Genomic DNA, 15,104 nt, shown 5'->3' on the forward strand with positions numbered 1-15,104 from the left:
ATGCTTTAATGCCTTGCTGCTGAAACCCCATGCATCTTTATCTCGCTTGGATGTTTTCCCTGCATGCAGTTCTCCCAGCTCTTCTAGGTTTGTGGGACCATAGAGTCTTCTGAGCCAAAGCTTGCTCTTTCATTTCTGGTGAATGTTTTGACTCAAATGAACGGAAGGAAGCTATAAGCAAGATGAGTGTGTGGAACTTCATTCTGGAATTACCTAAAAGCAAAGTTTCCTTAATTTTCAGCTGTTTCTATAAAGGCAAATTCTAGGAACAGCCTCTCCTCAGTGGAGGTTCACAGAGTTAACACTTCTCCAAAGGTCATGTAGGTTTGAAATTAACAAAGAGACTGTAGGATGTTGAAGTATGGAAGTTAGTTACAAAAATTTAGTATTAACACTAAAGATTAATATTTAGTCTTGCAGAAGAGAACCATGGTAGAGGTTTGTGTGTTAAAAAGTCTGATCAAGGACTCCCTTTGGCCTTATTTATAAGACAACTTAGTGAAAAAGCTGTGTGTTGCAAATGCAAGCACACTCAACAGCATAAGGCAAATCTTGGTTGTGCATGGAGTAAAGACTTCTCAGTGTGCTGTATATTTTTGTTGCTGTGATTAGGGCTGGATCACTTGGGCATTGTCCTTCAGACATTCAAAAAGCAGAACTTCACTGCTTCATGAAACCTAATTACATGCAATTCAAAGATGCTTATATTTGGGAACTGAGTCCAAAGGTATGACAGATGAACAAAACCAAATTCCGAAAACTCACCTTCACAGGCATGTGTGAGTGAAATTGTCCTGTTCTTCCAGAATTGAGAAGTGGAGCAAAGCAGCATTGGTGCTAGTACACAGCTACCAATTTGAAAGCTATGTGGCTCTTGTCTCTGTATTTTCCTGTGACTTGTAGAATTATATGTTGATAATGCAGAGCTTTTCTTCTCTGAGCCCTCTGAGATTCTTCCTAGCTTCAAGTACACCCTAGCTTCTGAAAGCTGAGGTCAAAAAAGGGGAGTCTCACTTGACATGAGTCAAAAATGGCTTCAGCAGGAGCTGGAGTGGGCTGATGTGGCTGGGTGTATGGATACTGGAACAGTGAAGATCCCAAATGAGTTAAGAGAGTGCAGGCCTGACAGCAAGGTCTGGTAAAATTTCTACTAGAGCAGTAGTTGTGATCCCCAGATTAGTGATAGAAAGTGTCCACTCTGGAGCAGACCAAGTGCTGAGTGGTGGGAATCAGACCAAAAGAAGCTGTGAATGTGGTGCTCCTGCCTTCAGAGGTGATGTAAGCACGGTGCTGACTGAGTGTCTGTCTCAGTGGTTCTGGGGCCAAAGTGAAATTTGAGTTATGATACAAGCGACCTGCATGGGCTGGGAGTGGGTTCCTGGGCCCTCCTTGTGCAGTGCTGCATGGCTGGTGCCTGCTCCTGAGGGTGCTTGCACAGGCAGTGTCTGGTCAAGTCAGGTGGACTCAGCAGTAGCCAGAAGACTTTGCTGGTCTACCACTGAAATCCCTCAGGTATGCCTTGGCTATCTAGGCCACCAGCTGAGATAAAGGTTCATCAGGCCTCTGAGGGCTTTTTGGGCTTTTCCATAGCAAGTGGCCATAGCTCCTTGTATTTGAAGGGGGGAGCTGAGGCTGCTGGTTATAAAGCAGCATCAACTCCAGTCTTAATTCCTGAATGTTTACATTCCCAGCAACAAATCCCAGTGTGTCTCAGAATAGGAAAAGCTGCTGGAATTCCTCCCATGTGCCAAGGTTGTTTGTTTTGTCACTGTCACTACCATGGATTTGGGCTGAAGTTTGGACATGCAAGAAAGCTGTGTGTATTCATTTTAAACTAAATATCTGCTTTTTCTCCCCACTTCCCTCCAGGCTACTTCTGTTCTTGATGTCAGATATGCATCTGCTTCGTGAGAAGGTGCTGTAGCCTAGAACAATTTGTGTTGACTACTGTGTTATCCAGGATATCAGGTATTAGCAAACCTCAGACAGCCATCTGCATCATATCTGTGGACAAGCAGCTATTACCAAAAAAAAGGCAAACGCTTCCAGTCCTGTGCTACATCTGCCTTAATCTCCCCTCATTCCTCCATACTGCCTCCACTTTCTTTCAAAAGCACCCAGGTAGCTCAGCTCTCCATTTCACCAACGTCATGCTTAAGCATGGGGACTTCTAGAACCAGTAACACCTGTCTATAAATTTTGACCAACCTGCAAAACAAGGAGCTCCTTAGCAGCCCCACAGTAACTACACATTAGGAGTTCTTATAGTACTTGGTCCGTAGGGTATAAGTATGTATTGCTGCATGGCCTTGTGGTCTCCGCTTCCTGTGTATTCTTACGATGACACTATGATTAGTGAGCTTTCTATAAAGGAGGGGCCTGTGTACATGCCAGCCGTGTCAGGTTTGTTCTGCAGTGACAGGACATGTTAGCAAGCAATCATGAATAATGCAAAGTGATAGGAAATATTATTTCTAAGGTTTGGTCAGTCCAAGGTTGTGGATGTAATTCATTACACTTCTGGTTTGTGCAATTCTTTCCACTGTATTTGTGTGTTCTTGCTTCATAGAAAGCTCCCTAACTGAGCATTTTATTCCTGTATATTTTAATGGCTTTTATTTAGTGCAAAAGGGAATACTTAACCTTAAACTGTTTGATACGCTATTTAACCCCTGGCATTCAGCATTTGCATTGTAACTTGTTAAGTGAGTGCTACACAACTTTCTTTTTCCTGATCCTCTGTGGGATTAAGTCAAAACAACTTTCTCTGGTGCCTCTCCTTTTGGGGAATATGTGCCTTTTTGCATTTGGCTACCATAGATCACTTTCTGTCCCAGTGTCTCATTCCTCTTCAGAGCGCTTTTGCCAAAGACATCAAACTGCTTCTCTCACTGGAAGTTTGGGTGAGGGTTGGAGCACAAAATTCAGCCTTCAAGAGTGTTTGGTTTCTTGGAAGTGTAATGGAGAAGAACCGGGTTAATTTTCCTTGGCCATTTTAACCCTTCTGAAGCACACATCGCTTTCATGTTCTGAACCAAGATATGCAATTTAAAATCTTAAGAGGTGCTTTTCCAAATACTTGGTGCATGCAGCTTTCAAATCCAGCCCTCTGCTCGGATGGCCCCTGCTCTGGCCTACCTAGCTGGCTTGAACTGGAACTGTTCACTGTTCCTGCAAGTCCCATGGGAGGACTTTGCACCTTGAACAGGGTGGTTGCTGACTGCCGAGCAGACAGTGTCCAGGGAAGCTGGAAGCAGCAGTATTACTTCTTGTACAGTGGAAAGCTGCAAAATAACACTAGTCACAAAGCATTTAAAAATGGTTAATTTAATGATGTTGGAAGAAACCACCAGGTGTCTTTGCAGGCGGAAAAAAGGACCTTTCTTGCTTCTTTTCCTCTACAGAGAATTCAAGCCAAGATGGCACACAGTGATGTACAGCACCAGCCTTTCTTACCACAACTTGAAATGAGCTAGCCCATGGCCTGGCCTGCAGCTGAGGTTGGTGGAGCTCAGCTGGTGCTGAGGTTTGGCTGCTGGGCTGTGCCGTGCTGTGTGCTGTGGTGGCTCTGCTCTCTGTACCCAAGTGGGGCAGGCTAATGCCAGCTGGGCAACAGAGCTGGCTCTGGCACCTCCTGCAGTGTGGTCAGAGCCCCAGGAAAGGCAGGGGACATGGCCTTCTGTAGCAGTGAGGTGTGGTCTTACCCTTGGGCTGTATGTGAGGAAAGTAACTCAATGTCAGAAACTGGGCAGCAACACACAGGCACAGCAGGTTGAGATTTCCTAGGGCAAGTTAGAGTGTGGAGCCCCAAAAGGGCCTGTTTTGGCAGCTGTTTCTGAGCAGTTCCATTCCAGTAGCTCAGAGAGATTCTCTGAGGTGATGGGAGGATGGAAGGGAGCTATTCCCTATCCTCTGTATTGCTCTTCGTGTCTCTGCAGCTGTTGCTGTGAACTGGCAGCTCTGGTGGCTCAAATGTTCCTTCAGACCTGTGTCAGTTGGAGCTGGGAAGGAGTGCTAGGTGTTAGCCAGTGTGAATTAGGAACAAAGACCGGGCAAATAGCACTGTGAATCCAGCTGACAGTTGTGGTGTAAAGCAATGCTGCTCTTTAGAAACACTCTAGTATTAGATATTAAACCTCCTGCTGGTACCAATGCATGGAGACAGGTCCTCACCCTGTGGGATTGGTGTGGGAGCTTGTGTCCCAGCTGGGGGAACTCATCAGGAGAGACTTCTGCTGGAGACTTAGGTACCTGTGAGGACTTCTTATTGGTTTTTGCCCTCAAATCTGTCCATCTTATCAGAAAAGTTGTGTTTTGGCTTCATCCCCATGGGGTAGGGGGAAACGTGTATAATTTGTGATATTAGGAAGAAAAAAGTTGTTTAATTACTTCTCAGTTGACTGCTATCTTATTGTAGTTGATACATGCAATATAATAGCACTGTATTTTAAACGTTTAGTTTTTTACCTTCTCTTGAACTATGTTTTTAAATGCGATAAAATCATTTTAGCTTTTGAAATGGTTTGACCTTGTTTAGGTGAAGACCCTGTTTTTCTTTTGTTAAATGGGTCAAGCATTAGATACATCAACTGGTTGCATTCTGACTAGAAGGGTCCACAAAGATAACTGCATAAGATAAGAATATTCACTTAAATTTTGTTTCTTAAACTATCGATGTGAATGTCATAATTATATATATTTTGTGGAAAATGGGAAATTATTTCTCCTAAGTATAAGTTATTGTGCAAAATATGGTATCGTTAAAGAAAATGATAGTTTAAGTTTTAGTTTTAGAAATCTTAAAGATATAAAAGTGTATTGCATATGCATAAACAAATTTCATTTGTTCTATTTAATTTTTATGTAGTTGTGTAAAGTGCTAGGTAACTTCTTTTTTCACTTATCCATTAAAACAACCTTGTTACTTGAATATTCGTGTTTAACTGGTTTGAAACAGTGATCAATTTTGTAATATAATCTTATAACCAAGGGAAAAAAATACACGCCTCAGTTGTGCTTAACAGTAAAGCAACAATGTACAATCAGATGCTTAAGACCGTAGTAGCCATACCTGGTAGTGCAACCACAATGGTTGTGTCTCGATATATTTAATACCAGTGGGGATAATGGTTTGTTAATATATTTTTACAAGTTTGCAACCAGGAAGACCCCATAAATATCCACTTGAACACTTTTTTAATAGTTAAAATAAGAGTGAAACTCTTACTCTCTTAAAGCAATGTCCTGACAAACATTTTTCTTTCCTGTACAAATACATCAGAAACATTATGTATTAAAATATGCTCATTGTCACTTTAAATTTCAGTTTTTATTCTATGAAATCGCTAATATGCTGTTGGTATTCTTGCACACCAAATATGAGCCAAACAGTGCATTACACTAACTTGATCACTGGATTTGTGAACAAAAATCTCCAAGTCAATAAAATGCAAAAATACCATAGGAGATTTTTTTTGATAATGCGTTTATTTTTCAAATTGGTATGAATTTGTGCATAGCCCATTCAGTGATGTGTGGGTTGATATTTTACAAAAAAAAAGAGAAAAATTATTTTATTAGCTTCAGCTTGTCTTCAGTAAGTCAAAATCTAGTGATCTTGTGCAATGCCCCTAAAGCAAATACTTTCTGCCACTCCCTGGATTAATGCAGCTTTTCCTGTTGATAGTAAAGCACAATTGCAGTGAAAGTTACAGTTCAGAAGATGGAAGGTCAGTATAGTCTATGCATGTTGTATAATAATGAGTGTTTACATTCATATTCTCCTAAAATAAAATTTATACTGGAGTGTATAGTATTCCATTATGTAGATTTTATCAATTTTGTTAACTGCTTATAGATTGCTTAAAAGAAGTTTTTTCAAGATTTTAAAAGATGTATAAGGTTAAGTTTGCAAATATAATGGAAATGCTGTATAGCTTTTGAAGTGATGAAATACTCGTTGGGATTTTAAAGAAAGTATGTTGTAATAATGCTGTTGTAAGTAATATTTTAAATGTCTTTTTTGCCTGTTTTCTATTATTCAGCACACTTACTGTGATGAATGTTCATAGCATTATAAAATTGCTTAGCCACTGAAAAGTAACATTTGGTTTTGGATTATTTTACTGTATGAGGAATTATAGTGGGGTAAATTCCTTTGTGAAATTCTACATAATTCATTTTTCTATGATTTCCAATGTTTGCTGACATCAAATAAAATTTTTTCAAGCCATTGATGTAATAAAATATGTAGTAAAATGTTATTGATGTAAAGTGTGGTTCTGATGTGTAACTGAACCCCTACCTTTCAGATTTTGGTCAGGAGGTGCAAAAGGGGATTTTACCTTCCTGACAGTGTCATCCCTAAGATAAGGAGGACCTGAAGAATAAACTGCTGCCTCTTTGTTTCATGTAAAAAGACTGTTCAAGTTAACAAGATTGTCATCTTTCAAATGAATGACACATTTAAAACACATAGGAAAAGGCAACACTTGCCCTCAAAGCTTAGCAATGTGCAGTATTGCTGTTGAAGATTCTCAGGAGGGCAGGAAATTTTGCACCCTGGAATTTTCAGGAAGATCATGTTTTCTGTCTCCCCATGATGCTGCTAAGCACTAAATGCAGAAGCACATTCAAGACTTGGTGGGGCTGTTTTGGGAAACTGCTTTGGGCAGGCAGGTCCCAGCAGTGCTCTGGGAGCCCAGGGTTAGCACAGGACAGGTGATGAGTTCTCTGCTTTGCTCGTGTGTGTTAAAGGCAGCAGAACTCCTACAGCAGGACACTGGTGGTTTCCAGCCCTGCAGCCTATGGAGGGCAGGAATTAGTCATGCATTTCTATATTGCAAAGCAAAGTGGTAGGGAGGGAAACTGATTTGGGGTTTTGGAAGAGCAGACAGCATTTTTGAGAGCTGAGAGTGTTTCCTTACTGGAAAGCATTCCTTGTAATTTTCCTGCTGGTGGAGAATACAGTACCAATATTGTAAGGTAGCAGTCTGCTTTTTTAGGGGAGTTCTTTGACTGGAAGCACTTAAACCTTCAATACAAACCAGCCTTTCTTGCCCCATGTGCCCCCCAACCCCAAAGTAAAAGAAAGAGAAACAACTAAAAAAGAAGGAAATTTCCTTTCAATCAGAGAGCGTAAAAAGGTGAGGAAATGGGAACTTCCCCTGCCTGAACATGTACTTTTCTGAGGAGTCTAGAAGCAAAGGTAAAGTAGTGTAAAGGCAGTGTTTTTGGAAACACAGGTGCTGTGTCTGTGCCTGGTAATGATATGTATTTGTAAATGGGAATGCAGTGTTGTATTAATGCTGTATTATTCCTGATATAGCTTGTCCTGCATAATCAAATTGGAATCTGAAGATGGTGGCACTGAGCACTTCTCCCTTAGAGTAGGAGCTGCCTTGCAGGATGGAGTTCAGGCTGAAAGGGAAGAGTTTGCTGTTGGTGCTACTAAGTGTGCCAAGATCTTAATATCCCCAAGTATCAGCTTTATGAAGTAACAGTATAAGCCTGGATTTAATTTCATAAACCATCTTCCAGTCTGAAAGATGGAGAGTGATGTTTGAGAGAGAAAACCAGGTCTCAAACCTATTATTCACCTCTAAAGCATGCTCTGGCTTATCCACCCAAATAGTCTTTGAAGTAGTAAGAGCAAATGTTATTTCTGGTCATGCTTTTAGTAAACAGTGAACAAAATGTATATGTACAAACAAAATCAAACAAAAACATTTCTGCAAAGGGCCTGCGGACAGTGGTAGAGAAATTGATTTATTTTACTGCAGAAGAACTAAGGATGAATCACTGTAAAATTTTATGGGAATGAAGGTTCTAAGGTTATCAAGAAGGGAATTCTTGAGGACAGTAGTGTAGAGACCTGAACTTTAATAGATGGAGAAATCACCTGGAAGTTTCCCCTACTGAAAGGGGAGAAGTTTGTATGGAAGAAGGCTGCAGCCTCGCCTAACAAGGGCAGCAAAGGGCGGGATTTTCCGATTTGGGTAAAAACATTGACCAGGTAAGGAGTTCACACAGGGCAGATCAGGAAATAGGAATCATGTCATGCTGACTTCTTGTTTGCACCTGGAGACAAGGGTGAGGGAGAGGTGCAGTGTTTGTTTTGATTCTGGATGGGTTCGTGAAGGTACTTGCAACAGGAGAAGGTGTGTGGAATAATGGAAATAAAATGTGAAAGGGGAGGTGCTTTTCCCTCTGCACACTTTGGGGGCACAGACCTAATTTGTCTGACATCTAGCATATGAGACTGTGGCTTAGCAAGACCTGGATAAGCTTTTGAAATGGAAGATGAGACTGTATGTGTGACAAAACTGAACTGATTTCTATTAGAAAAAGATGAATAGGAGATCTCAGCAGCTGCAGACTTCTTGATGCTGCCTTGTGTATTCAAGGTTTAGAATAAGACACAGTGGAAAAGTGAATTAATGAAATAGAAGAATGGGTGCAGTGGGTTTGCCAGAGATCCACGTGTGCCTGACTAGTCTATGGCAAGGTGCAGGATTCATCAGTGGATAAGGATATCACTGCCTGAGCTCGCTGTCCAGAATCCCTTAGAGAGAAATAAGCTTTTCTAGGGTATAATTAATTTAATCCTAAATTAGATGTTGAAAACTGATCTAATGTATTACATCCTGAAAGGGCTTATTCCCTTCCTTATTATAGATCAAGGTAGAGCCTAGGGCTCTGTCTCTGATGTGGGAGCTGGGCATTAACCACACTGGTGCCGTGGCTGCCTGGCCTTAACCCAAGAGGGGACGAGGACTTGGACCCCTCACTGCAGTGCTGGGCACTGTGCTTGGAAATGGACAAAGAAATGTTGATGCCTCATACTAATGCTTTGGAAAATTCCTCTGGGATATTGTGTTCTTGACCCAAGATACAGTGGGGAATCTGGGTTGGAAACTTCTGGAGCTTCTAGACAAGTATGTCCTCAAGATCCTGAATTTTCATTGGTTGTTGAAATTTGCCTCTGATTACAGAACAAGATCCCCAGTGGCTTAGAACGTTTTAAATGCTCTGTAAATGGATCTTTATTGTGTGGGGAACTCGACTGGGCCAAATTTCAATTCCTTTGAGCCCTGTATCCCACCTCTCTTGGAGGGACAGCTCAGGTAAGTGTCCTGTGAAGAAATGCCCCTAATGCTGAAAATGTTATAATAGTGTATTTTCTACCATATTTAGCCTTTTCAGTACAACTTTTGGGACAGCTTTTCTAATGCCAAAAGTAGCTTTGTGTCTCTTATCAATATGTTGTGCTGTTAATGCTCCCAAAAAATAAATTAAAACCAACTATTAATAAACCAAACCCAAAAGCAGTCAATTGGATGTTCTCCTTTAAGCTAATTCCCTTTTACTGCGTGACTGGCTCTCCTCTTTGTACAGTCAAGTCTCACTGACACAAATATTCTGAGAAGATAACTTTTAAGCTTAAACAAATTATCCTTTAAAAGTATTTGTATAGAGATTTCAGTTTCTGCAATTAATCATGGGAGGCCAGGGGTTCAGTGCCGTGCTTTACTCGGGAAGCAAACAATACCCTGTGCCTGTGCTCCTCTCGCTTTGACTTTCTGTGAGTGACCCAGAACCACAGTGGGATTTAGCAGCAGAAAAATAATTTAAGAGAACTGTTCCATGCACACAGGGAAGATAAACTAGTCAAGCAATTTGTTATGAACAATGCCTTTAGCCCAAGGCATGGATGGATAACTTCTCTTCCTCATGGTTTTATTTTAGTGCATTGTTAGCAGTGAGTGCTAGGATCTGCCAGGGCTCCAGAATTGTGGTTCAGCATTCAGTGTCAAGAAAAAAGATCATGATAAATATCAACTGACTTGCATCTTCTCTTGCCTCAAATGTACACTGCCTAGGGCCTCCAGAATGAAAAATACACTCTTCAGTCCTCTTCAGCCAGCTTGGCTCTCAAGGTGCAGAGAAAATCTCTTACAATAAGAGGAGAAAACTTGATTTTGTGTGTGTGTATGTGTGTATACGTATACACAAAAATAACCTATGGCTCCCTAACTTCTGCTGGATTTCTTAAGGTATTTTGTATTAATGCTTTAAGCCATAGGTCCCCCAAATGAGGGGGTGTAGTTCCTGCTGTAGACATTAAATAATAGGGAGCCTAATCCAAGCTTTGTTTGGTGCATTTACATAGTCTGCAGGGAGATAGTAGATAAGTATTGAACCAGGGGATAGTAAATAACTTCATAATGTTAGAGCAAATGCAGTTTTAAATGATTGCTTGTCAGCCTCTCGTTAGGTGTGGGCCAAGCAGAAACTTGACAAGGATGTGCCTTACTAATGAGGGGATGTGTTGGTGTGCTGTGAGGAGCAGCAAGCTTTCAGCAATGCCTGATGGACTCGAGAGAGATCCAGTTCCTCAAATGGCTTCCTTGTTAGTTGGTGGACCTGTTTGGAAGACACAGAGGAGGGAATTATGTTGCATTCATGAAGCATTTTCCTTTTCACTTGGTCCACTGGAGATGGTAATTTTGTGGATTGAACTGGCTAATCTCAAGGATTTCACTAGTAATTGTACTAACAAGAGGGCAGTGAATGTGGTCCAGTTTTCCATCCTTCTGCAGTGTTTTGCTTCTGTTATGAAAAAAAAGTTATCTGTAAAATGAAGCGAAGAGGGCGTTTGTGATTTTTGTTGCTGTTCTTGCATTTAAAGATTGCCATAAAGCAGTGGAATCATCTCTGTTTCTCTTGTAAAGGTGCATTTTTTCATTTAGTAACTCAGTTTTGTTTCTACAGTCTCCTGGGATGGAGAGGTCACAGTGCTGTATAAATGAAAGCTGAGTAATTGAGATGGTTTTCAATGTTTTTACATTTTACTAAAAAGTTAAACGTTTACTTAATGGCCTGTAAACCCTCAGGAGAATATGTCTTTGTTTAAAAATTCAGAACCTGCTAAAGGCTTCAAACAACTGCTAGTTGCTTGGGGGACTCACAGCATTGCTGTGAGTTGCTAATATGCTTATGGAGGTGAAGCAAAACTATAATTGCTGCTAATTTCTGCCAAACCTAAGGCAAGGTTAACTCACCCGTGAGCTGACATCTGCAGATGGGCAGTGTTAGGATGTGTCCTTCCCATGGATTAGTCAGTCCTAGAATAATGACCAGTTAGGGCTCGTATTGCCAGCCTGTGGGTGTTTGGGAGGTAAAACCTTTAGCTAATGTTTCACAGTAATAGAAGAGCAGTTATGTACCTAAGGAAGAGACATTTCCTAATCCTTGTGGTGCATGGCTACTAAAAGCCCCAGAATTGTCATTATAGGCAGAGTGATCAAGCAAGGTGATGTAAAAGAGGTTTGTGGTGGATCTTGTCTAATAGGGTTATTTTTGGCTGGTTTAAGACAAGCCCCATGAAAAGTCAATGCAGGTGGGATGGGCTTGATCTGCATGTCCCTCTTGGAGGACCATCACAGAGGCTGAGGTTGTGTAGCAAACTGGAGGGATGGGGCTTAGCTGGGTGCAAGAGGCTTCTGGAGAGATGTCAGCATGGACCTGCTCTCTGAAGGCTGAAGTTCTCTGACTCTAGAAGGATTTTGCCCTTGGTGTTGGCTTGCTCCTTGGCAATGATGGTATTTTTAGCAGGTTTTTCTGGAAACTCCTAACCAGGCATAATCAAAGCACAGAGTAAAGTTGGAGAGCACAAGAAGAATGTCTTGATATTATACACATCAACAAGATTGCTGGGCTGTGCTCCAGCTGCAGATTAGCGTGGGTGTCTAGAAATCAACAGAAGGTACCTGGAACCTACACCGGGAGCAATGGAAGCACCATCGTAGTCTGTGGGGGAGTTTGGGCTTGGGACTGCTGCCACGATCCTGTCTCTAAAGCCATTCCTGAGTAATGGATGAGAAATTTGGGTTGTTTTCCCTGCTGAGTCTGGCTGCACATCACAAGTTCCCTTTTTTCACAACAGCCTTTTATAACAGGTTGTTCTCCTAGAATAGCTGGAGCTTTGGAGAACTGTGTCCAAATTTCTTCAGTGTGTGACTATTTTGTTCTAAATGAGTTGTTTTGCAGGCAGACCCCAAAGGGCCACTTGCCTGGGTGGCTTTAGCTTGGCCCGGTTTATTTTTTGTATACTAATTATTCCTTTGAGATTCACTTTGTGATTTCTGTTCAGCTGTTTAGGTGTCTCGGATGAGAAGACAAAGTAACATGTCATTTAAGTAAATTAGTACGTGAAAACTGTGTCCTGAAGTGTCTGATTAATGCTCGCAGAAGCCTTTGGAAGCCATGTGTTTGTGGCTGGGAGCTGGGCAATGTGTGCAGGCTGCTGTCTTAAATAGCACCAGCAGCAGAAGCCAGGGGAGAAACTGTCAACCCTACAGGAGGAAGGGGCATGGATGTGTCCTTGCATTTCCTCTGCACTCCTTCCTGGCCCCCCTTATGAGGAGGCCTTTCATGTGGGAAGCTTTGCTTAAATCTGCATTACTCTGGCCATTCAAAGCTACTGAAATCTACTGGCAAAAAATCCACCTCTTGTGCAGTGGTGAGGCTGAGGCTGCAGAAGGGCCATGGCAGGAATGGTGAGGGGCTGGAGGGACATGGTGTGAGTTCTTGGGAGACTGAAAGGAGACACTGAGTGTAGGCTGTGCCCCTGGAGCAGGGAGAGGCTTGGAGCCCTGCAGTGCAGAATTCATTTTTGCAGGAGATGGTTTTTTTGGCCAGGGAGGGTGAACAGGTGGATGCTTCAGCCGAGGTTGTGTGGTAGGGCTAGAAATCAGCTCTTGACAAAGTCCTGGAAACAAGGTGGCAAAGGGAATTAATCATTAGCAGACCTGAGTGACAGATGTGCCGCATTCCTTATTGCTGTGAAACTTCAAATTTGGTTATCTTTGTACAGAAACTCTTTCTCAACAGCCTGTGTTCAATGCAGGAGTGCCAGGTGGCACCTCCAGCCTGTACTTTGCCAGAGTCTGCAAAGCTCTGAGGAGACAGGGATGGGGAAGGTGTTCCCCGTGGCCCTGAAAAGTGATTACTCTTGTCAGATGACAGCCCAAGCAATACCTATTCCAAAGAACTGGGGACTGCTTCAAAAAATTACAAATCACTAATGATTTATTTGGGGGATTTCTCTGGAAAAAAAGTCTGGATGAATATAATTTGAAGGGGAGGCATAAGCTGTGCTGGGATGCATGAAGGACCCACATGTCTAGTGATAAATGATCAAGTGGGATGATGTCTTGTAGATTTTGAAGGCTGGAAGCCAAGGAGTGGGTTTTCAAACAGGCTGCCTTCAGATGTAATGTGGTAGGTTGCAGGTGTTGGATGCCAGCCTGACCTGCCCAGCTGAGGCAGAGGGTCCCACAAAGCAGGTGCCCATTTGCCCAGGACCACAGAGGGGGCAGATGGTGCATGTGGAGCCTGTGTTTTGCATTTGGTACCTGAGTGAGGAGTGCTCTCCCATGTCCAGTACTGCTTTTACCTTAAAGGCTTCATCCAGCCTGCCAGGCCAAGTAGTGCTGTTCTCTTTGGGAGGAGATGTCTCAGGAGGACAAGCCATCTGTACAGGCAACTCTGGGAGCTTGCCCTAATTATACCTTTCTCCCCTTTCCTCTCCCACACACTTCAGCAGCTCCCATTAGGTAAGGAATGTCAATTTATTCATAATAACATCCGCTTGATGTGACTGTTTCCACGGCCTTTATCATATCTCTGCACTTCCAGAACATCAGCTCTGTCACACCTGTAATTTATTCTCGAGCTGTAACGTAGCTCTTGGAATGATGCCCAGGTTTGACTTCAAGCAACGATGAATTCACAAGGTCCCTAAGCAAATGGCTTCAATTTTAAGTTACCTTTGCTGCCTTAATTTGCCCAGCCTATTTTTTGTTTTATACTTGGCATATCTCATTGCATCACGTTCTGCTGGGTTAAAAACACTATGACAGCCACTTTTTCCTAGCCTGCTATTTGTAAATGAGGGGGCAGCTACGCCTCAGCCTTATTTTGGATAAACCAAGTAGTAGGAGTTTGCTACTGCCCTCATTGAAAGGAGGACTTCACAGAATTTAAATGCCCTCCACGCAAACTCATGGTATTTGGCACTGGTGACTGGCAGAGGTGACTCTCCCTTCTCCTGTGTTTCCTGGAATAAATTATCAGACAGGTAGGTTACAGCCAGTTACCTGTTTCCTGTTTCATGGCTGTGCTGAAGATGCTCTGGAAGTCAAGAAATCCATTCAACCCAATCCAAGGTTTCTTCTTTCCAAAAGGTGATTTCCTGTCTTTGTGTTTGTCCTCATGCATTGGTCACCACTTGCTTGGGAAATAATTGTGTGGCTGCTTTGCCTCTTTGAGGAGCCCAGCCAGAGCCCACCTCCCTTGTGACGGAGAATGCTGAGCGCAGAAAGTGATTAAATGTTTGCCTAGCAAGTTGAGCAGCGTGTTTAGCTGCCTGGAGGGAAAACAGGCTTGTGGGACTTGAGCTAAGCTCATTCATTTTCTGATCCCTGAACTAATCTAAATGAAAAAATGAAATGCAAAATGAGAGCTGTTCTGCAGTCTCTGCAACTCTGCCTCTAATTGGCAAAGTCCAGGCAAGGCCCCAGGTGTCCCTGAGAAAAAAACAACGTGGTTTCCTCAGGAGGCCTGGGGGGCACCAGGATCTCAAGGCCATGGGGCAAGGAGCTGGATGGAGGCTCCTCTGGGAGGGGCATGGGTTGGCTCCAGTGGAATAGAGAGCCAGGAGTGCCACCTCCCTCCTGCAGCAAGGAGCTTTCTAGATGTCACCTTTCACTGACCTGCAGGTCACAGCAGATCACATGTCTGCATTCCCTGTGGTGCTCTCCTGTGCCACCTCTCTGCTGCCATAGGGAGAGGTGAGGAAATGCTTTGCCAACGGGGGAGCTTCACTGGCAGGGCAGGCAGGTCTGCTTCCATGTTTAACTTGTCATCTTGCTGCTTCTCCCCTGTTTATATCTGGTATTCACATGTTGCCAGTTCAATCAAAAAAAAAGGGGGAGATGAGTTATTCACACCCAGGAAAAGGGAGCATGGACCCTTGCTTCTGGGATCTTGACAGCAAATACTGAGCATGGCCAGGGATCAATTAGTAAGAGCCCCTGGGG

At 42.8% G+C, this 15,104-nt stretch overlaps 1 protein-coding gene across 2 annotated transcripts in view; it reads left to right on the plus strand.

Annotated features, from left to right (window-relative positions):
* The window catches only part of RCOR1 (REST corepressor 1), an 83,281-nt gene extending 77,018 nt beyond the window's left edge, over positions 1 to 6,263 (plus strand). For both annotated transcript variants that reach the window (XM_086894521.1, XM_086894522.1), the window contains exon 13: positions 1,870 to 6,263. In XM_086894521.1, coding sequence (XP_086750647.1) covers positions 1,870 to 1,911 — 42 coding nt within the window. In that variant the 3' untranslated portion in view covers positions 1,912 to 6,263. The remainder of the gene's footprint in view (positions 1 to 1,869) is intronic.
* Positions 6,264 to 15,104: the final 8,841 nt, after the last annotated feature.

Source organism: Cyanistes caeruleus, chromosome 6 (genome assembly GCF_971803275.1).
Source record: "Cyanistes caeruleus chromosome 6, bCyaCae1.hap1.1, whole genome shotgun sequence".
NCBI lineage: Eukaryota > Metazoa > Chordata > Aves > Passeriformes > Paridae > Cyanistes > Cyanistes caeruleus.